Source organism: Fusarium poae, chromosome 4 (genome assembly GCF_019609905.1).
Source record: "Fusarium poae strain DAOMC 252244 chromosome 4, whole genome shotgun sequence".
In the NCBI taxonomy this organism is placed as follows: domain Eukaryota; kingdom Fungi; phylum Ascomycota; class Sordariomycetes; order Hypocreales; family Nectriaceae; genus Fusarium; species Fusarium poae.
Window position 1 is genome coordinate 95052 of NC_058402.1, and position 23548 is coordinate 118599.

A 23548-nucleotide genomic window follows, 5' to 3' on the forward strand; every position below is an offset into this window, starting at 1 on the left:
GGTACAGTGCCAAGGATGGGACATTTGGATCCAGCAACGCTGAGAGGGATCCGCTTGTCATAGAGCTCATTAGCGATGCCGATGAGAGTTAGAAAAGAGGACGTATACCAGCTAAGGTTGGTTAATCACTGTCGATGGTGTTGTACTTTGTTTTGATCGACGCTTTAGCACGTAATGAGCATTTAAAGACAGGACTACTAGCAGGAATCAACTGTGTAGATCAGGATCAGTAGTTATTATTACTCTGAATATGGAATTATTATTGTTTGGTTATTTTCGAGGCGTAAGTCCCGAAGTATACATTTAAAATCAACTCATAAAAAAACACAGTTGTTGGAATTATTAGGTTTCAATGAGATTGTTGAGGTGTTAGCTTGGGCTTATCAGTTCCTTATCGGTCATTGCATCTTATCTATCTTGATCTTATCTATGTGGATCTTGTCTCAATCTTATCGTCCTTCTCGCTAGGATCTTGTTAGACCAAGACACAGTAACCTCGACTGCCATTGACAATAAATTTACGCCCAAATAAAATGACGAAACGTTTGGCTTCCAGGAGGGTCTTTCCAGGGAAGATACAACAAAGAGTCAAGATGCGTAACGTTGGGTTATCTACTTCAATATGCACGCATGAGTTCTTTAGTGTTTCAACTTGGGCAATAATTCCATCGCCAACTGAATTTGCTGAATGACATATTCAAGAACACTTGAGAAAGTGACAGATAATTCCAGAATTCTAGAAATTTGTCAGCCCCGTATTATAGCCTCGAAAATTGACTCAGGGCCATGAACACAATACACGGCTCTTGGCTCACTCTACAAATTGATTTATTTCAGTCCCCCAATTGTTGGGATATATAGGTCTCAATTGCCACTAGGATCTTAATCCTTTTTGCTTTATTACCAACCTCAACCTTTCGAATTGTCTCAGAATCTCCACAAGGAATTAGTCGGAAGCGAGAGCTGACGTTAGCAAGGTTTTCTTGGCGAGATAAACCAAACCAAATTGTTTGTAATAATTTGATGAAATCGATGAAGACAACCACGACACCAAGTTCAGAGACCAGCACAGAGAGGGTGTGCAAAGTGGCAAGGTTAGGCAAAACCTAGACACCTTTGAATACATAACAGTCTGATATATAGCAACATCGCACGAAAGATTGATATAAGTGTGCAAATAGAAACTTCGTATGAATTGATTGGCACTACGCCAATAAGAGAGAGCTCGACACAAAGCTATAGCCACTTTAAAGCACCATAAGATGAAGATACTACTAGCTGGAATTTTCGCAGTCTTTGCCTTACCGGCTGCAACAGTCGCCGAACAAAGCAAACCCAATATCGCAGTTATCATTAGTGACAACCGAGATGGTCGACTTGGGTTACTACAAGCTCAACCCTTCGTCACAATTGCTTTGGCCACTCAGGGAATCAGGCTTGAAAACCAATTTGCTACTGTTGCTCAGTATTGTCTAAGTCGAACATTGTTCTTAAGAGGCCAGGCGTCTCACCAATATCGACCATGTTGGGCCGCCAGTGTATATTCACATTTCGTACAGGAGATATTCTCTAATACCGTAGTATACAAAAAGTTAGTTCACTCGAAATAGGATGACCGAGTTCTATCACAAGCATTTCTAACCCTTGACAAAGACATTAGGCAGTTCATGAACGGCATTGACTTGACCATTTATGTGAACAAGCCAAAAGCCTGGGATCACACAGACATTCCAGTGACCGACTTGATAACCAAGGACAACGTGCCATGCGTGATATCTGTAGACGCAGCCATGCCAGTATAAAGACAAGAATGCTGGGATGCCACAAAACGGCAAACGGCCATTATCTAACAAGACTATCATGGAACTGATGTCGTCAGAACTAAAGCGTAAGGAATTTGTTCTCCATGTCGATCTTTTTTGCAGCACTGATCTGATGTTTAACCGCTGTTCCAAGTTCTCCGACATCTAGTACCTCGTCTCCTGAGACGAACCCTTCCGCACCCAGATTGCAGAAGCGGCATCTTAAACGACAGGCGATAGTCCTGCCTTGCCATGGTTTTACCGACGTTGAAGCTCGTAGAATAGTCCAATTCAATAACGAAGACAAAGGCAGGTAAGGAGCCCTTCGTGGGTCAAGATTGACGAATTCCTCACGGAAATCCAAATTGAATCCATTCACTGGCAATGCCGCTCACGTCTCCGGGCGTTTTTGAACATCGACAAGATGGCATAGGATATTTATGAACTACTGAAGCAGGAGGCAAGATAGACAGTATGTGAAGTACAATAACGTTCATTTTCCGAATGCAGAGGATTGATGGATTTTAGTCATTCACACCGCTGATGATGGCTTCAACGAGGGCAAAATTGTGCTGAACTGCGGGAAAGACTCCCATCCATTAGGGATGCCAACATGCTCATAATGATCAAGTGCCCCAGTATTCCTGAGAGCATGCCCACCAAGACCCTTAGCAGTCATCTTCACATAGGCCTATGTTCCTAGACTAGCGGTCTAAAAGAAAGGCCAGACAGGTTAACCAGCATTTTTGGATTGTAGAAATCTTACAAGTGAAGGGACGCCTCCAAAACGTTCTCACGTTTCCGAGAAAGGGCCACGCAACGTTGCCGTCTGGGGTATTATCTTCAGTTCTAGAAGGTCTATTTTCGAATGTGTGAGGAACTACAAAAATCTCTCAAACACTCTCCCAAATATTTCGACTGATCAATAAAATGTTGCCTTTGTCCCTACGACATCTTCGTTCAGTATTTTAAAATGATACCCTATTAGCCTCATATTTTGCAGTCTACAATAATAACAAACAAATGAAATAGCTCTTAACACTGGCTTCGAATAATCACTAAACGCAATGAACGTTGAAACAAAGCGGGAACGCCCTGTCAGCTACTCGTAATAAGCTTCACAACCCATACATAATATTCCCATTTTGGGGTAATGAAGAGGACATCCTGGGAACTAGAGTTTGTCCCAATATTTCCATAATACCTGTAGCAGTCTGCCATATGGAGCCGCCGACAGAGATAGGACCAGACCCAAAAGGGGTACTGCAACCGCAAAGTAAACCCAGAAGCGTTCTTTGCCGGGTAAATAATCTTCAGACATACTGAACAAACTTGCAACCCAGCCCAAGGGGATGAATATCAACGCTATGTAGGTTAGGCGCCTAACACTGACAGCTTCAATGATAGAGCGGCGGGAATCGAGAAGTTGGACCATGGACGTGGCTATAGATACCATCTGTTCCAGAGATTGTCCATAGTCCTGCAATTGCTCTCGTAGATAATAAATATCCTTCTGAACTGAGACCCATTTCTGTCTATCGCTTTCATGTTCTCCCCATCGACTCACATACTCTGAAAGAAGCCCCAGTTTATGCCGGCTTTGCTTGCAGCGACGGCGCCATCGTTGAAGGTCAACTATATCCTCGTCATGTAGCCGGGCTTCCATACTCCGGAGAGAGTACTCATAGTACTTGGAGAAGCGGCTTGTTAAATGGATGTACAAGTTCCACTCTGAAAGAACAGTTCGGATAGGATAGTAGCTGATACTAAGTACACTGGGCTGGCAAAGAGCCCGTTGTGTAGAGAAATAGTGAACCAAACTGTCAAGCATCGATGACTTGTCCCAATTCGGATCGATCTGGCCATTTCTGTAAGACGAGAAGGACTGTGAGGGCTGAAAGTCCTCAAATCCTGAATACAAGGTTTTGGCCTGATGCTTGATATACTGATTGGGCCCAGATGTCTCGAGCACATAGGTAATAGGCCGGTCAACGAGGAACAAACCTATTCTTGTCAGATCAAATCTCCCGCCAAGTGTATTCCTGGAGTTTACCGATGGAGGAGCTTCCGGTCGACTTGAAGAAAGCTGAACAGCTTGAACGGGCAAGAGCGAGTTGTGTACCTGATAAAGGAGCCAAACGGCGGACATTGCGTGGAACGTTTGAGTCAGTCTTTAGTGCATAAGAACTGTCTTTGAACAAGTCAGAACGACCTAAGTCCAATATCTGTTGGTAATGCAGGTGTAAATAGGGTTTTTCTGACGCTAGAGATGGCAGAATCGCCAGCGCCGGCGGTGGTGGTTGCTTTTCTAAATCTTTGAAGTCGGTGACAATATAATCCGCAAAGAATAAGGGATCGATGTCTAAAGCTGGCCCTATTTGTTTGATGATAGCGGGAGTAATGTTCTCGATGAATAGAAGCCGGGTGACGTTGGAGGGAATGGTGGTCGTTAATTGAACGCACTGCTGCACTGTTGCTGATATTGGTTTTATAGACCCTTGGTTGGCCTGGTCTCCTGGAAAGTCAATGAAGATGATCCGACTTGAGCCATTTGCTGGCTTGTTGAGGTGCTGAGAAAGTCCCGATATGCATGGGTTGCGATACACGCAGTGCTCTACAAACTCGGCGTAGGACTGATTAGTCATTCTGGTTGTTCAAAGAGTTTACTGAATTGAAGTCCGTTACAGGGTTGGGGTTTTCGTCATCGAGCTTGTATCTCTTCGAGCGTTGAGAACCTTCAACAAATATAATGGGTCGATTTTGACCAAACAGATAAACAATATTGGATGATGGCTGCCTAACAATTGCCCAATGAGGCTGAAGTAGCGCTCTTGACATATAATTGGTGGCCTCGTTCGTGACAAGAACACAGCCACCATGGAAATCAGGCTGTGGGCGGGTTGAAATTACATGTTTGAGAGCGGGGTTTGCTTACCGTGCATGATATGACTTCTTCATCTCTCACCTTACTCTTTTCAACCATCATTGCGCACAATTTCGTCGTAGCTTCAATTTCAGCCCTAGTCCTTTTCACTGAATTATCTGGTTCAACGCGATAGCAAAATGGAAGCGTCACCAGAGTGGGCCACCAGCCACGAGATCCTCGACGGATTCCTCATTGGATACATCAGAGAACGTACCGATGGAGTCCACAGCAGCACCAGTATGAAAGAAGTATTTGTTGAGCGTTTTTGGAAGGATGTAGAAGGACACTATGACAAGATGCGGGCGACGCTTTTGGAGTATTGCAAAGCCGAAATTAACGTGCCAGCCGAATTTGAGAGTCGAGTCAAGTCACCCGAATCAATCAAGAATTCTATCCAACGTCGGGAAGCGGCTCGAATTAAAGCCGGCAAGCAACCGTACAGCACACTTGAGGCCATCAGGACAGACGTACATGACCTTGTAGGCATCCGAATTATTGTGGACTTCACACCCCATCTGGACGATGTCAACAACTGGATCAAGAGAACATTCCATCAAGACAAGGACCCAATACCCTTCCATGCCGACCGAGCTATTGGAAACCAATGGACACCATGGTTTGGTGCTTATTATTGCTGCAACCACCACATATCTGTGAAGTCAGAGACTGCAAACCATCTTGCACCCTACAAGAAGGTGATGTTCGAAATACAGGTCACATGTCTTTCAGAGCGTCTTTACAACAAGCTGGCCCATCCTCTTCTCTACAAAGGCACGCAGGGAAACCTCTCCAGAAAGGATGAGATGGTTATTGATATGGCCCATGCGATGTCTTTATGCTATTCCATGTGTCTTCTTTATTTTCAAGATGTTGATGATCCCAACCTCATCAGCACTATCAAACAGACAGTTGCGACGTCTGAGGATATTGACGATGATGAACGTTCCATGGAATTGATGGAACAGATATCTAAGAACACAACCTTTACGCCCAACATCCCCCTTTCGTTCCTGACCCAAGGGATATCTTCAAAAGCGATCAAGAGACAGGACATTGTCTCTTTGGTTGATACATTCCGGCATGAGTCAACATCAAAGGATAAAATTTGGGGGCAAATGAAATGTATTGTCGAGTAAGTCAATCGCAATTTCTGGCTACTAAGAACGGTGACTCAAAAAACTAGGGAAGCTATGAAAGAAGCAAATTCGCCTGGGCTATTTCTTCCGGAGGTTCCAACAGCACGTTTCGACAACAAAGAGGTCCGAGAAGCCCCTAGATGTCACGAACACACCAGAGCCAGCATCATTGAGAAGATCGAGACCTGGATCGACAATCCTCGGCTTGGAGAGACAGTCATGTGGATTAGTGCCCCTGCTGGGACTGGCAAATCAACCGTGGCCCGAACTATTGCAGAGCGATGCGAAGGCCGTGATATGTTGGCAGCGACCTACTTTTTCAGACGTGGGGCCAAAGACAGTCATCGGAACGGGACAGCTCGACTTTTGCCTACCATCGCCAGTCAGCTCATCGTAAATATTCCGAGATTCAGATCTTCTCTTGAGGAATCTCTTCGACGGTCTCATACTAAGGCTGAAAAGGTAGATGAGAGGGGACTGGATATACAGTTTGACACACTCATCAAAGCCCCTTTTTCCTCCCTCAGTCCCAACAGAGGAAAGCCCAAGATTGTCGTGATCGACGCTATTGATGAATGTGATGAAGCTACGAACGTTGCACAAGTCATTGAGAGACTGTCAACGCTGAAGGGACCTGCATCTTTTTGGCTTCGTTTCCTGTTCACTAGCAGAGAGGCTGATTATATCCGTGCGACTTTCCAGGGCATCACTCACCAGCCCTTGTTGTTACACAGAGAGTCGAAAGATGAGACCCAGCAAGATATACGAGCATACTTGACTTACAACTTCGCAAAGATCAAGGCTACGAAGCACATTGACGGAAAGTGGCCACAAGACGATGATATCAGCCTTGTGGTTCATCGTGCCACGACCCCCACACCCCTTTTCATCTACGCCTCAACACTCCTCAAGTACATTCACAATGACAAGGGTACCATCAACACAGTCAGGAAATTTAAACTTTGGATCAAACAATGTAAGAACAATCAGTCCCAACTTGATGGTCTATACACACCAATTATCGAGGATGCACTACTTGACAACGATGTCGATGATGATGACGATTGCGATGGCAACGACAAAAAGGACCTTTGGAAATTATTGGGGTCAATAGCTTGTGTTGTCAGGCCACTTTCCGCGAAAACGCTTGGCTCGCTGCTTTCCATCGACTTGAATTCCATCAAGCATTGGCTGGCAAAGCTCCGCCCTGTACTTCACGTCCCAAGGAATGGCGACCAGCCCATAACGATACTTCATGAATCATTCAGGGATTTTCTTCTCGCTAAGGATCAGTCTGTAGACCGACCGGTACCAGGATTGTATGCAAGCCATTTGACTCTAGCCGAAGAATGTATGAAACGACTGAGTCCGGGTGAAGATCCGTACCGTCCCCTTACCCTCTTACAAAATGTTCCTAAACCTCAAGAGCTTGCATGGTGGGATATCTGCGATAACAGTGGATACCTGGACAAGTTGGTCGATGATCACCTCCGCTATGCATGTCACCACTGGGCAAAACACTGGATCGAAAGTCGACATTTTGATGACAATACTTGCAAGAACATGGAAGCTCATCTCAGAAACGCTACATTTCCTTGGATTGAGACCATGTTGGTGATGGGTCAGTACAACAAGGCCCTTGACACTATTTGCTTAATTCTCGACAATATCGCAGTAAGTTTTGTCGTGAACTTAGATCATCCGAAGGCTTACTATCATAAAATGCAGGAATGTCATACGGAGCCAAGACATCCCATCTCAGAACTGTTAACCAAGGCTAGGATATTTATTATGGGCTAAATAGATATCCTTGAAAAAGTCCCTTTACAGACCTATTTATCAGCTTTATTATTTTGTCCGCTGAAGTATAATATAAAGCGTTCTTTCCTTTATTAAAACTACTAATACTTATAATTATAAGAGATTATAGTAATTATATAATATAGTAAAAGATTAAGTATATAATTAATTTTAATTATCTATAATATTAATAAAATTAGCTTTTACTTTAGTTTTTTAACTTTATATTAAACTTTTAACTATATATATAAATTTCTTTATTTATAAATTTTAATTTAAATAGAGTTTTTTATAATTTAAGCTATTATAATTAAAATATATTAAAAAGCTATTATTTAAAATATTTATATTTATTTTTAATAATTTAAATAAAAACCTTTAATTTTATAAATTATAATATATATTAATTTATTATATTTTAAAAAGTAATTTACCTTTTTATAAAATTAATTTTACTTTTAATATAATAATATATTATATTAAATTATTATATTTTCTATTAAATCTATTATAAATCCTTTTAAGAGATAAAAAGGCTAAGAAATTATAAAATTTTATAGCTAAATATAGTTAATACTATATTATCTTTAATTAATAATAATTATCTTATAAAGATATATTTTAGTTTTTTTATTATAAAAGTATATAAACCTTAGAATTAAATTAAAGTTATATATAAAGCTTTAATAATCTAACTATAAATATATTAAAAATACTATATATATTATCTAGCTATTAAGTTATTATCTTTTAATTAAATTATAAAGTAATATATAATTAATATTATAATTATAATTTAAATTAATTTAATATATTATATAAATAATTAAAATAAAATAATTTATATTTTTTTTCTTAATAATTTTATTAAATAAAGAAAAAGAAAGTATATAATATTATTATAATTTTAATAAAGCTTTTATTCTTTAATATAGAGTTAATTTTATTAAACCTTATTAAAAAGTATAGCCTTATAGCCTTATAATATTATTTTATTATTAAAGTTTATTATTCTTAAGTATCTTATTTCTTTATAAAATAATTAAAATCTCAGTTATGTATTATAAAGCGTTCTTTCTGCGACATTCAGATTCCTTTCGTTCGTAACATCAAAGGCGATCCAACGAAAGGGATACCGAAGCTATCGAGAGTAATCTCGATTGTCGATCGGGGTGATCTCCGTGGTAACGAAATGATGCTCTGTGCAACTTCGGTGACTGAGACAGCGTTGCTACAATTTCCAACTGGCAACATCGGTCTATATAACCTTGACCAGGGCGTTTTCAAACGATATTACAGGCCTGATTATAAGGTGATCGCTCTTGCATTTCATTCAGATTTAAGACGGTTCTATTCAGTCTCTTCGGAAGGACGAGTCGACTTGTGGGATATTGAAACAGGGCATAGCACACACGAATGCATGTTGGAAGAGTGTCCGTTACTCAGCGAGAGTGCAATTTCGACAAACGGACCAATCGTCATCGCGGGATTGTCGAAAAGGCTGTCAAACCATAAACCAAGCATCGTTCTATGGAATATGGAAAGTGGGCGACGTTATGGCGAGCTACAATGCGGACAATTCGACCGGTTCACGGTCAATGCCATGGCATTCTCACCAGATGCAGAGGCTTTGGCAGTACTGTCTGACAAGTCACAGGTCGACCTATGGGATGTGAAGACAGGAATCTATCTCAAAACACTCAGACTGGCTTATCCTGGCAGGAATATTTGCTTCACCCCCTCTGAATTTAAGATTCTCGTATCCTTGCAGGTGTCTTGCATCATCTGGAATTATAATGATAATTCTGTTCAGGAGATACCTATCAATCTCCTTACCTATGATTGCCATTTCAGCATGAACTTCTATGGGACAGCCTATGAGCTACTGGTTGTAGATCGAACAAAGGGTTCTACCTGGGACTTGTCAGGCCTGCGGGAGCGTACACGAAGCATGGGTGGCTCTGGTACCGCCATTGACAGGTTCCATGTTTTCAATGGACTCAATCTTATCAAGGCGATGGCTTTGTCTCCAAATCAAAACATCCTTGCAACTTCATCTGCCAACCACTCTTTACTCGTTTGGAATCTAGAAACCACGACACGGCTTTTTGATGTGCCCCAAGGTGAAGGGTTGATTGCCGAGGCTATGGTATTCTCGCCCGATGGCACAATGCTTGCTGTGCTTATTAATAACTGTGTAAAAGTCTGGAAGATCTTTGGAAATTCTTGGCCGACATTGGTTTCCACCACTCAGCTGCTTCCAGTGGTATTTGATCCGTCAAACGTACATCCAGCTTGGAAACATCCAATTGAAATGAGAGACTGCTCCAGCATGTTCTTCCCATCAACGTTGCCTGAGGGCAATATGATAGTCAAGATTTTCAGAGGCCGTCAATCGTTTTTAGTCAACACTGCAACTAGAACGTGCGTGTCAAGACGTCGCGATTTGGTGAAACAGACAATCTCTACCTCGTCTTCATTTGTCGAATACACAGATGCGCAAGGTTACACTCGAGAAATTTTCTTAATACCTTTCCCTTATCGATATCATTGCTTCACTTCAAGCGGGGGTAGAATTGTAATAGGGGATGTGGACGGAGTGTTTAGTATTCTAGATCTCGATCTTGAAGAATTGGAGAAGTATTCCCAAAATGTGACAAAATCAGAAAGAAGGCAAGGCAATCGCCAAGATGATTCGCAAGACGATTCTGAAGACTATTCGGAAGATGCGTGAGGAAACAGCATCGATCTTCGGCGCTTATAGGAGCAGTCTGGATTTTTAAATTGAAGCATATGTTTTGGCTTTAGGTTTTTTTGATTGATCTGCTTATGTGAACATAGGTCTCAATACTTGCCTGCATCTTCTTGCCTGACTCATTATTGATTGATGCAGTTGTACGCAGAGTGTCTAAATGGATAGCCATGTCGGAAGTCTTCCGTATGTGCCCCGAAAACTGTACAAGGACACAATTATATACCGCGTCTGAAATCTGACCTAACGATACAAACACTGAAACAGAGAGACTGTGACCTTACACTGTTCAAGAGGTTTGCTGATATTCATGGGCAACCTTGATATATGTATTCCACTGGCCATTGTCTTGGTTATGTATTCTTGGGTGAGATCATGGCATGTGATACGACTAGTGGTAGAAGTTCCCAAGTTCCGACGGCTCATTTGGGGTATGTAATGAAGCAATATATATGACAAGGAGTGCCAATCTTAGAAATTTCGTATAGCTCTGTAATTGGAATTTCATAGTGTAAAGTCGAAGAAACGCCAGAGAGCCTACGATAATTGTATGCGCCAGCAACCGAGAGAACTGCAAGTCAAGAGACAACGTATATACCGTCCACCGTTCTCGTCAACGCTGAATTAATGCACTAGAGGAAAGAATAGATTAGTCCAAAGAACAATATTTAGGAAACCAAAACTGTTTCGAGAAGGTTAGACATTTTACCCTGGCAAGTATTTCATGGTTTCTCGTGGCTAGTGTTCTTACTCTAACCATACCCGTAGACAACGTATAGACCACAGACATTGAATACCACGAAAGGTGGTATGACATGGCAGTCAATTAACGTTGACATGTCAACAGTGGTTTTTTCCGTGGTGCGCGGGATTATCTACTGTGATTAGTTACCAAGCTTAAATAGTAACGAGAGTATCGTAGTTGATCTCGTAAGATGGCTTCCGAGGTTAGAATATACCGTAGAATTCATCAGATTCCTGTTTGCAGAAACGTAATTCATCATCTAGCACTTTTAGACAAGGCGATTTGTATGCTGGTTGTCAACAGATAAATAGCAGTGGCAATTTATTATTAACTATGCCTGCTATCCCAGGTAATGTTGGTTCTAATTTAGACCAGTTATGCTGCAATTGCGTTACTTTCCTGGTTATTAGTACGATGTTCCTCGGATAGCCTGGGCTAAATGATAGATAGTGGTCTACTCCAGCAGAGCAAAAACTTGATATATCTATTAACGTTTTCCGTTGATGTTATTTGTAAGTCACCGATAGAATAAAACGTCTTTTGTGTGCCAGCTATTTTAACAATTACCATAAAAATATGTACAAAAGCTTACCTTGGAAGTACATATAAACACTTATAAGTGATTAGTAAAGCACTCAGACACGTGCACAACTGAACGAAATAACTCGCCGCTTTCTAACTTGCGTAGAGACATTCAAGGCTCATGAATTGCTCTCTTCTATATTCTATTTTAGGAATAGAACTGCTGATAATAATTGTCGTATTTGCGATGCGAAAGCATAGAGTAAAAGCGGGCGGGTCCTCGGAAGTTAATTCTGTATCCGCGGTTGTCCAAGCCGAGCGATGCCCGATGCGGGGTATCCTTCAATACCGACGCTACCGTTAATCTCCAGAGAATCCCGAGGCTTTGCGCTCATTCATGTAATTTATCTGGGGTAAATTAATGGAATACCGCTCATAATATTGAGTCATTTCCACGACTGAAAGGGCCTTTCAATCGAAAGCTTAATTCTTAATGTGTATTGTTTCTCAGTGGAGTCGGATTGATTGATTGATGCCGACGAGGTACATCGAACCAGAACTTGTGGACAAACCAGTCCCGTCAGTTCATGATTTTCGAAATACGCATCGAGGTTTTTGGCACGTAGCCGAGCGATTGGAGACTAACCTTTTTGTTCTTTATCTGACCACGTTGGGCTTCAAAGTTACAACCCTCATGTCAGGTTTTCCACATTCGGGTAATTCAGTGGACTCGGCTCGTTAAGCTCACAACGCCAAGCGTCGTTACCCCAGATCTCAAACAATGTTGTGGAGATGCCTGCCGGGGTCCCTCAGCCATGACTTGTCTTCACCAACAAAAACGCTACCAAAAAACTCGGAGAACAACCCGAAAATGCTGATAATGTTGGCCAGTTTTTCGGAGGTCGCATCCATCTCCCAACCTTTCCAATAAGCATGTTTTCTCAACCACTCACCTCACAGCGGATAAAGTCAATTCTCATTCTTGAGTCATAGACCCTGCTCAATTACCCCAGAGACCATCGCAACGCGGGGTAAGCGATACCCATTGCGGGGAAAGATCAGCATGTCCGACTTGATGATCTTGGTCGCCTTTGGTCCGACGGACCTGTTCACGTTACATTTCGAGATGATCCCATGGTCGTTAACGAATTGGATTGCCCGTCCTTTGGAGACTCGGGGCATCTCAATACCGAGGCTAATGCCGTGTTTGCCGTTTCTCCTCATTTATGTTATGTGACGTGAGTGGAAGTGGCTTATTTTGTTTAAATATCATTCGAGAGGGGGATGTACCTGAATGCTTGCCTTTCTTATCGTACTTGGCACTTTTCATCCTCTTCATCATTAACAAACGCTGTCACGCTATTAAAGCACGTACTCAATTGTCTACTCCCCGCATCAAGATGGACAACGCCAAACCAACCGTCCAGATGGACGAAGGTGACCCCTCCCCAGCGGGTCAAGAGCAGAATCTCAACAACTTCGACTTCCCCTCCCAGACCGAAGAATGGCGACAAGACTTTGAGAAGAAACTCCTCCGAAAAGTCGACACTCGTTTAATGCCCACTCTCGTGATAATGTACCTCCTCAACTTCCTCGACCGTTCGAACCTCGCCCAGGCACGTCAAGGCTCCCTCGAAGAAGACCTTGGAATGAAGGGTACAGACTTTAACCTCGCTACATCCATCTTCTTCGTCGGATATCTGCTCATGCAATTACCCTCGAACCTTATTCTTACACGTTTGCGACCGTCGCTGTATTTGAGTGCTTCGTGCTGTCTTTGGGGCGTTGTATCGACGTGCAATGCTGGCGCGCAAACTTTTACACATCTTGTTGTTATCCGATTCTTCCTCGGTTTTGTGGAAGCGCCGTTCTTTCCTGGTGCGGTGTTTCTGATGAGTTCTTGGTATACGCGCGCTGAGCTTACGCGAAGAATCGCATGGCTTTATTCCGGAAATGCGCTTGCCAATATGTTTGGTGGTGTACTTGGTGCGGCTATTTTGGGGGATATGGATGGCGCGCATGGAAAAGCGGGTTGGAGATGGTTATTCATCATTGTAAGTTTTGTTACTGCACAATTGGGGAATATGTACTGATGCGATGATTTATAGGAGGGTGTCGCAGCCATTGGGTTTTCGTTGATCGCCATGTTTATTCTACCGAATTATCCCCACACGACAAAATGGTTAACTGAAGAGGAACGCGCTTTCGCAGCATGGCGATTGGCTCAAGACATCAATGAAGTTGATGCATATGGTGAAAACACAGTTTGGGATGGTGTCAAGATGGCTGTACGAGATTATCGCCTGTACCTCTTTGTGCTTCTTCAGCATGTCAGTCTCATCTCTCAGACATTCCAGTACTTTTTCCCGACAATTGTGGGGACACTTGGGTACGGGAAAATTGTCACACTGTGGCTCACAGCTCCAGCATGGGTAAGTAATTGACTGCGCTTCTTGTTCAAAAGACGATGAATTAATTGATGCGATAGTTTGCGACATTCCTTTTGTCGGTTTGTGTCACTTTGAGTTCTGCCAAAACGAACGACCGATCTCTACACATTTTTTGCCTCATGCTTGTCGCAGCAATTGGAAATGCAATTGCGACAGCCACCACGACAGTTGGAGCGCGATTCTTTGCCATGTTTCTCATGCCGATGGGTGCCGTGTCATCATGTAAGTTCGATTGCCCACTCCAATTTAATTGTGTTAATTCTGACACTACCCTACAGACCAAATCATCGTCTCATGGGTCGCGAATTCTTTTCCCCGCCCTCTGGTTAAGCGCTCAGCCACCATTGCAATCTGCAATATGATTGGTAACACGGCCAGTATTTACGGGTCATACATGTACCCCAGCAGTGATGGTCCACAGTACATTCCAGGTGGTAGCGCCAACACTGCTATTTGTGTACTTGTCGCGTTGCTGGCTCTAGTATTGCGATATGTCCACAAATATGAGAACAAAAAGTTGGACAAGGCCGAAGCTGAAGCAAATGCTGCTGCGGAGGAAAACGGCAAGACGGACTCACAAGCAAGAGAAGCAGGATTCAGGTACATTTACTAGAGTGTATTATCATTCAGATCGTCAGGGGTAGTCGCGTGCTTTCGTAGTTAGGGCACGCACAAGCGTCAAATGATGTATATTTAAACAGAGGTTCCTTAGCACAAAAACAAAAACGGTAACAAGAATTGTCAATCGGCATTGGGCATTTATTTTCCATCCAGTCAGTTTCAAGACCTTTTGCAATGCCAAGTCTCTCAGTGTCGTATTGCGTCTTTAAGCTTCCCGATAAGATTATCGGCGAAATGACCAGACACGGTAATTGAGACCAGCTAGCCAATAATAAGCTTAACTCAATTGACCTACCTGATTCGGTTTGGTATCGGGTTGCAGAACCTCCATCTTGATTGTGACTCTGCACCACCAATTGAACTTATCGACTTGCTCTTTTGATAGCACTTTTGTAAGACATTGTTCACCAAGGTCACAGTCGTCGGGACTTTTTTTTCTTTCTGCACGGCATGCCCACTCATGAGCCAAGTATGAACATTCCCAATTGAGCTACATGCAATTAACTTTGGGTCGCATTCCTTGTTTGTCCTCCTTATCTTGATCGTTTCTAAATTTGTCATCCACAAAGAGGCTCTGATAACAAGATGAACCCCTGCCATTTCACCTTCCAGATCTGGGGTCAATCCGGTAGACAACAAATGCCGTCACCGTCGCCAAGAATAGGCAATACACGGATTGTAACCCTCCTCAATAGCTTATTGGTCCTTCTAGTAGATCTCTAAGCGCAAACGTGCCTAGATTCTCTCGGCTAGAGGCCCAAACGGTAAGGTGACCATGGAAAACAAGATCCGGAGCCGATGGAGATCTATCAAGCTTGCTCGATTGAACGTGCGGCTCGTCAAGGATAAAATGGATAACTCTCCCACATGAGCTTCTACCTTGACACTCCACCCCATCCTCTCCATCACCTTCAATCAGCATATCCGGTATTTCTTCACCATGGTCAAGTCTACTATTCTTTTCGGCGCTCTCGCTGCCTTTGGATCTTATGCTCAGGGAAAGGAGATCAAGGTCAACGAGGACAAAGCTCAGAGACTCTACGATAGTGGCATTGTGCACAACAAGCTCATGGCCGCAAAGCAGGCATGTTACTGACACCAAACGTCTGAAATATCTGGGCTAATATTTTTTAGGCTGTTTGGGAGGAGCAAGAGGCTGCTGGTGCTTTCGCTAGCGAGCAGTACCCCAAGCTTGGTTACACCAAGTGTGTCCGTGGTTTCGCTGAGGCTATCAAGGGTGATGCCTTGAACACATTTGCCTGCCACAACGTAAGTCACTTCCCATCGCTCACGTCCTGTTAATTGCTGACTCTTCTTTAGACCGATCTCTACTCTTTCCTCAGCCACGCCGACCTCGGCAGCACTGGTGGTCGAGGTTCTTCCTCTTGGGGATGGACCTCTGACAACGGCCGTGAGTTCGTCGCTATCGGTCAATACGACGGGACCGCCTTCGCAGAGATCACCAAGAAGGGTCAACTCGTCTACCTCGGTCGTCTTCCTCAATACTCCGTCCCTTCCCAGTGGCGAGAGATCCGAACCTACAAGAACTACGTCATCATCGGATCCGAAGCCGTTGACCACGGTATTCAGATCTTTGACCTCACCAAGCTCTTGAAGATCGATCCCAAGAAGCCTGTTGTCTTTGACGCCAAGAAGGACCTCACTAGTCACTTCAAAGAGCTTCTCCCCGTCGGTCGTGCTCACAATGTTGTTGTCAACGAGGAGCTCAAGTACGCTGTCGCTGTTGGCGCCCAGCCTCGTACTGACAAGAATTGTGCTTCTGGTCTCAACTTTTTTGATTTGACTGATCCTTCCAAACCCAAGTCTCTTGGATGCGCCAAGGGTGATGGTTATGTCCACGATGCTCAGTGCATTGTTTACCGTGGACCTGATAAGCGTTACCAGGGTCGTGATATCTGCTATGGTTACAACGAGGATACTCTCACCATTTACGATGTCACTGACAAGGCGAATGTCACCAACATCATCTCTCGTATTTCCTACGAGGGTGCTTCGTACACTCACCAGGGTTGGGTTCTCGACACACAGAACCAAGAGTTCCTTGTCTTGGATGATGAGCTCGATGAGCAGAACGGTGCTGGTCCTGGATCTGATGGATACCCCGTTACTTTCATCTGGGACATTCGCGATCTCGAGAAGCCCAAGCAGACCGGTCTTTTCAAGCACCCCACCAAGTCCATTGACCACAACCAGTACGTCAAGGACAGCTACATCTACCAATCTCACTATGGCGCCGGTCTTCGCGTTCTCGACGGTCGATCTATCCCCTCTGACCCCACTGGTGCTGGTGTCTACGAGGCTGCTTGGTTTGACATTTACCCTGAGGATGATGCTCTTCAAGGTGGTGGTAGTGTTGCGTTTGTTGGAACTTGGTCTTCTTATGCTTTCTTCAAGTCGGGATTCATCTTTGTCAACACTATTGAGCGTGGTGCTTTTGTTGTCAAGTTGACTGAGAAGGCTTTTCAGAAGCCCAAGTGGTAGAGGGGATAATTCGTGTATATACTTCTGGCAGCTAGACTGTCTTCAATTTACATATCAATTCTTGCCCTGAAACAGACTGGCTATCGCTGATATGCCTACAAGGTCGGTGATTACACGTTTTCTTTCGTGAGGATATCTTTTCAGTGTGACCAGTTCATTACCTGAGTATTGGAAGTGGATTATCTCGTGCATTTACACGTGATTCTATGATAGCAACGTAATATCACATAGGTACAGATCTCCGATCAACTTACTCATATTCACAATCGCTCCTGGTATAATGGATGAGTAGGTAATAGTATTCATTGAAGAATTTGCTGTCACTGTCGCCGCCTTTGCACTTGTGTTATTCTCCATGTACGTCAAGCTAGAGATATTACAACATCTCAACCGCTTACGACAGGCCTATTGACCGGGTACCTCACGTACTACTATGCCGTTAATATGATAAATTGATGCCTGGTCGTCAGTATTACCTAATTGATAGCTGAGTTGTACCTGCAGGAGAGTCCACTGTCCAAAACAATTCTATCGCTCCCGTCTAGAGACCATGTACCAGAGCATATCGGTCCATGAGGATGTGCTTCGAGTTTTTCAATTTCGTTTCCACACGGACGGCAATCACTACCGGGTTTCGATTCAGATTCATGTGTCAATCCCATTTCTTTGATCCTGTCCTTGAAGATGTCCGTCTTGCTCAACTATGACATATATGTTGTATTACACAACCATGATCTACATTACATTATGAATGTCGAGATAGACTGAGAGTATTCATTTATCTCGCTCAGTCAGGTTATATCTGGAAACAACTAATTGAGAGTGAAACAACTGTAATCATGCATGATTAGATAAGTTCCGACTTGTTCAGGCTTACAAAGACTATACAACGCAATGCCGCGAGAAGCTTCCATGATACAGAGCATCATGTTAATTAAGCAACAGATAATACTCTAGATGGAAAGAATGATCAATGTAAAAACAGCCAATGTGCGGCTGACTCGACGAGTTTGTCTCATACCGCGATTCAACCTCAACGGACATGAATAACAATGGTACTGCCCAGTATTCCTTAATCACTCACTACTCCGTGAAACCAAACCTCTCGTCAGATGATGCTGGCTATTTAATTTTGCTATGAATTGATTAGCATTCGTGGCGGTAAGTTCTCATACAACTGCATTGAGGCACGCTCATGCCAGAGATTTATCGATTAATTGTTGAATGTCTTCTGTGAACGCACGTGAATTCCATATTACAGTCCTGCTATGCGAAATTGTCGCCAAGTTGTGTAGTTAAAGTAGCTGAAGGAACTGCAATACGTAATGGAAAGATCTTTATATTTTAGTGGAAAGGCTGTTTCATTTGAGTGGAAAGTCAATGTTGTGACAATTACCTACGCTCTGCCAATATCTGTAAAGAGATTATCCAGTCGCGAAACCTGCCGCTTAGTCCTAGATTTATATGAAATATACCATAAATGATACATTGCCATTCCGTAGGTCATTTTGTCTCAAGACAGACAGTAATCCACGCACCAATAACACCTTTGCCTTCGTGGAGAGAAAGCGATCGTCCTCGCCTGTGGTTGGATGTCATGATGATATCAATAAAACTAATTAAGCTCATTCCATCATGTAAAGTCTTGGCCTCCAATAATGATTTCGTATTTCTTCTTGGCAAGCCAGAAATCGGGGGCCAAAGGTTTCCTATTCTGGCATAATACGCCGCTGGGACTGAAGAGGGCGATCTTCACCCGATCGTCTTATATTTGGTGATGTTTGATTCGCTGTCATAACACCGGACTTCGTGCGGAGCGACGAAAGTAATCATTCATGAGGCAGCTGGACTAGTTTTGTTTCCCTGATTTACCCTGTCTTGGTTGCCCTTTAATTTCACGCCATTCCCATCATTAATGCTTAGACTCAACAACTCCAACTCTTCGTATTCCTTTTTGATCATTCACGATCAACAATATTATCTTGTTATTATCACCATTCACTAAGCTTCAGTTATCAGTATCGCAATTATCGCATATCCATCCTAATTCTTCCCACCTTCCAAGCTTTGACAATGCAAGTCTACAAATCCTACATCCTAGTCACCATTTTTCAATTGACTACCGCCGAAACTTGTTATTTCCCCGGCGGGCACAACGAAAAAGGAAACGAGACAGGCCTCGACTACAAACCATGTAGCTCCAGCACCACGAATTATTCAACCTGTTGCAATTCTGAAAAAGGTGATGAATGTATGAAGAATGGGTTGTGCTGGCATCCTGGTAATGACAAAACTAAATTCACGTACCGCGGTGGATGTACAGACGAGAACTGGTATGGTTGTCCAGATATTTGCTTAGAGAGTGAGTAGACGTTTTGTGCGAATGTACTCTCAAAATGTTACTGACCCATGTCGCTAGAAGATGCAGGACGTTGGATGCGACTCAATCGGTGTGGGCAGACCGTCAACGACTACTGCTGCCAGGGTTCTTCGGAATCTAGATCCTGTTGCTATAGGTGGAACGAGGGGATCAGTGTCTCGGTGAAAGATATCCCGCCTCTTGCTCACCCGTCGTCGTCGTCGACTCCCCCATTCCCTAGCGTAGCAGTATGTGGTGGTGTTGGAGGAGGAATTGTTGTAATTATTGGCCTGATAGGCATCTCTTGGTGGTGGGTTTGCCGTAGGAGGACGTTGGCAAGGGAGAATATGATGTGTACGAGGGATGGTAAAAGTATCACAGGGTCCAACCCTGGACTCTCAGAGGCTGACGCGAGTCCTCAAAGTGTATTAGTTGAATCAGATTCCAGAGCCATCGAGCCAAAGATAACTCACGAGCTACCGGCATAGATTATGGGGTAGGCGCTTCAGGCTTTCCAGAAGCCCAAGTGGTAGAGAGGATAGTTAGGGTATATACTCATGGCAGCTAGACTGTCTTCAACTTAGATATCAAATTTGTACTACTTTCTACTTCCAAATTGAGATTCAATGGCATGATTTAACCCAGCCATGGTCTTTTTTATTTTTTTTCGAAGATAATTGATGTTGATCGCTGAGTGAGTTGACCATTGTCACGTGATGAAATGGCCATGCTAAACATCTCCCTCTCTATCCTCAGTCCTTCAACTGATATCATCAGCCAATTCACTCGGTGATGAACACGACATAAGCCTGTTTCTTGCGTTGATGAACCTGCCGTAAATAAAAGTCATCGTTGATCCCCGCATGCTGATGTCTAACATCGCCAATCAGAACTCCTGAATCCGAACAATTGCCTGAGCGACAGTGGATTTCGCTTTGACTCTTCTTGGCACGCGACAAATTGGGGGCCAAATACTTCTCGTTCTCGCATTAAGCGCCGCTCGGACGAACAAGGCGATCTCCAGGTGATGATTCATTCGCTGGACTTGCGGCGATCGTGTCATGGCCAATGAAATTGTCGCGCACAACGAGGCTGGGCCATGGATCTTTGTTTTCCTTTTCTACCGCGTCTTGATCCCCTGTTTGTTCTTACGTTATCAAGTTTGACTCACAGCAATAATAAACATACGTCCCTCATGTAGTATTGATTACCTACGCTTACATGCGCGTCTCTTATCTTTTCGCTTTTGAACAAAACTTCATCAACCAGTATTCGAGTACTATCCGATCCCATCCCCGCAACCTTCCAGCGTTCCCATAGTGCTCAGTTAACAGCAAGAGCCTCTGAAAATGAAGTTTAACAGCTTTTACCTGTTTACCATATCTTGTCGATGTATTCTCGCTCAAACCTGTTATTACCCTGGCTACGAAGACGCGAGTATTGGGGCCAGCCCTGTCTACACACCATGCAGCTCCGACGTCAACAAGTACTCGACCTGTTGCAAGTCTGATCACGGTCATCAATGTTTGGACAGTGGTTTGTGTTTGGATTCTACTCAACGTTTATACCAAGGTGGTTGCACCGATAAGAATTGGGATAATTGCCCAGATATCTGTTTATCACGTGAGCGCTTATTCTGAGACGACATCACTCGAGATTCCTAGCTAGAACACCTAAGAGCAGGGTCAATGAAAGCTCAATTACACACATCACTCGAGATTCACTAATCATGTCATCAGATGATCCAGAAGATTCGATAACGATTAGGTACTGCGAGATGGGAGACTTTCACTGCTGCCAGAGCGACTCTCCAACAGCAGGTAATTGCTGTTTACTTTCTGAACGTATCCCTGCACTACACTCTCACCGCCTGTCACGTCGATCGTACGACGACGACTCGTCGAGTGATGGGGCACTAGCCGCTGGCACTACTGGGGGAGTTGTTGGTGCTATTGGCCTGGTTGGTATATGCTTTGTCGCAGTAATATATTGTCGAGGAATACCGATATCGAAAGGCGGCATGTTCAACGGTAGACGCAGTGCGGCATTTAATCCGATTCTCGCAGAAGCTGATGCTGGTCCTGAAAGTGTGTTGGTAGAGTCAGACACAAGGCCTGTTCAACCAACTACTGTACATGAGCTACCGGCATAGACTTCACTGCAGTCTTGAGGTTAGACAGATCTCAAACTGATGATATATAATACACTGAATGGATCATCACGGTGAACAGCCATGAGTCTGGAATAGTTGAGTAGGGCCCTATACGCGAAGTATGGCCCTCGTTATCTGTTGGTTGCTTATTCTAAACATAAGTCATAATAGAATGTCCTTGCCTATTTTTAGTTCTCCCTATGTTATCGTGCTACGATGGACTCGAACCGACGAACTGCGTCTTGCCTGTTAAATACGTAGTGACTTGCGATGTGGCAACTTGATAAATTCGGTAATACGAGTTATACTGCAAACGTCTCTGAAGATGACTGACTACAGTACTAGTATCCAGTCAAGTCATGAGGATGGTCATCATTGAAGAATTCTCGATATCGTATAGACTTATTTAGCAATGGTAAAAGGTCTACCGCCGGCTAACTGGGATCGCTGGACGGGTATAGAAAGAGTCAGTCTATTCATCTGCCTCTCCCATTCATATTAAGCTCTATAGCGAGAGAGAGGGTATCTTACAAAGGGATCTCAAATATCAACTAGCACCATGTAAGTCAACGAACATTCATCAAGATCTGGGACATACTCTAGTCATCAAATCCGTTACGGGTGGATATGTTTTCCAAAGGCAACTTTCCTTGAGGCACTCTAACTATACCCTCGTAGTCGAACTTGAAATGTTTCCAATGCATAAATAGAGGTCAATGAATCTTGTTCGGTCTTATCAGAGTACGTTACTCACTGGGCTAAATATCCCTGTGTCTTTATCAATCTTTAGGACACTGATGACCATTTTCTTATCGGTTTGGTCTTCAAGAGCGCGGTTGATGACCTCCGCCCTAATAATCATTTCCACAAGGTTTCTGAACTAACAGTCTGTAGGAGTTGTGAACCTAAAGTTAAAGCGAAATCAGAGCAATAATGTCAAGGACGAGTAGTATATATACCAGAGTTTATCGACTGGTCAGGTTACAGTTTATCAATTAACGACCATATTAAAGTTATACGTATTAGCACTAACGATGGCATGTACATGATGTTTCTATTATAGGTTGTCTTCAATGGAAAGAGCAAAGAGTTCTGACTTTTATGGAGGTTGTAGTAAAGCGGAGTATCCTGATTCGGATTAGTTTAGATTTCTTATCTTATCTGCGATCTAATCAGCTTGCCGACTTGGGTTCCTATCATCAACCTCGTTGCAACATCCCAACATCCTTGCTACGACTCATTGATGTTGGACCACGTTACAGCATGTTATTTTAAATAATTTGACCCACTGTAACTTTACATTTTCGTCGTCTTAACTTCACGATGGTCACCATGGAATCAATCAAATTACCACCACTGCAATTACTTCTTCAGTAACCGAACGGTAGATACACCAAGACACCATCAGATCTACGCCACAGTACTTTGACAAGTTCAAAATAAAGCCAAAATTCAAAAAGATACCTTCTCCATCTTTCAGGATACAAGTACGTTTCCTATAAGACCCGTAAATACTGAAAATATTTCTATAAGGTATTAGTCCGGGCTTCAGTTACCACGAGACTCAAGAATCATTTCAAAAGCATGGGCTTACACATACTACGGCCATCTTTCTTGTTTATCGAGACATGTAGACGCGTTATTGAGGTATTACTACTACACGCGAATGTGGTTCCCACAATAACCCAGCCTTTTCAAATTAGCGAGGCCTTAACGTCCACCACATTAATGATACATTTCAAAGAGTAAATTTAGCAGAGGTCTGAAATATTTTATAGGTG

At 43.2% G+C, this 23548-nt stretch overlaps 5 protein-coding genes across 5 annotated transcripts; 4 read left to right on the forward strand and 1 right to left on the reverse strand.

The window, feature by feature from the left end:
- Nucleotides 1-3161: 3161 nt before the first annotated feature.
- FPOAC1_010159 (uncharacterized protein) lies at nt 3162-4447 on the reverse strand (the record flags this gene model as incomplete). Its single annotated transcript, XM_044854554.1, has 3 exons — nt 3162-3167; nt 3196-3806; nt 3856-4447. The coding sequence occupies 3 exons, from the start codon at nt 4445-4447 to the stop codon at nt 3162-3164; spliced, it is 1209 nt and encodes a 402-aa protein (XP_044701867.1).
- Nucleotides 4448-4865: 418 nt separating this feature from the next.
- FPOAC1_010160 (uncharacterized protein) lies at nt 4866-10398 on the forward strand (the record flags this gene model as incomplete). Its single annotated transcript, XM_044854555.1, has 3 exons — nt 4866-5860; nt 5912-7538; nt 8755-10398. The coding sequence occupies 3 exons, from the start codon at nt 4866-4868 to the stop codon at nt 10396-10398; spliced, it is 4266 nt and encodes a 1421-aa protein (XP_044701868.1).
- A 2685-nt stretch (nt 10399-13083) lies between these two features.
- FPOAC1_010161 (uncharacterized protein) lies at nt 13084-14746 on the forward strand (the record flags this gene model as incomplete). The annotated part of the gene is made up of 4 exons (XM_044854556.1): nt 13084-13737; nt 13792-14115; nt 14172-14355; nt 14412-14746. The coding sequence occupies 4 exons, from the start codon at nt 13084-13086 to the stop codon at nt 14744-14746; spliced, it is 1497 nt and encodes a 498-aa protein (XP_044701869.1).
- Nucleotides 14747-15694: 948 nt separating this feature from the next.
- On the forward strand, nt 15695-17256 carry FPOAC1_010162 (uncharacterized protein; the record flags this gene model as incomplete). The annotated part of the gene is made up of 3 exons (XM_044854557.1): nt 15695-15808; nt 15889-16023; nt 16075-17256. The coding sequence occupies 3 exons, from the start codon at nt 15695-15697 to the stop codon at nt 17254-17256; spliced, it is 1431 nt and encodes a 476-aa protein (XP_044701870.1).
- A 4088-nt stretch (nt 17257-21344) lies between these two features.
- FPOAC1_010163 (uncharacterized protein) lies at nt 21345-21767 on the forward strand (the record flags this gene model as incomplete). The annotated part of the gene is made up of 2 exons (XM_044854558.1): nt 21345-21579; nt 21631-21767. 2 exons carry the CDS (start codon nt 21345-21347, stop codon nt 21765-21767), a joined length of 372 nt encoding a protein of 123 aa, XP_044701871.1.
- Nucleotides 21768-23548: the final 1781 nt, after the last annotated feature.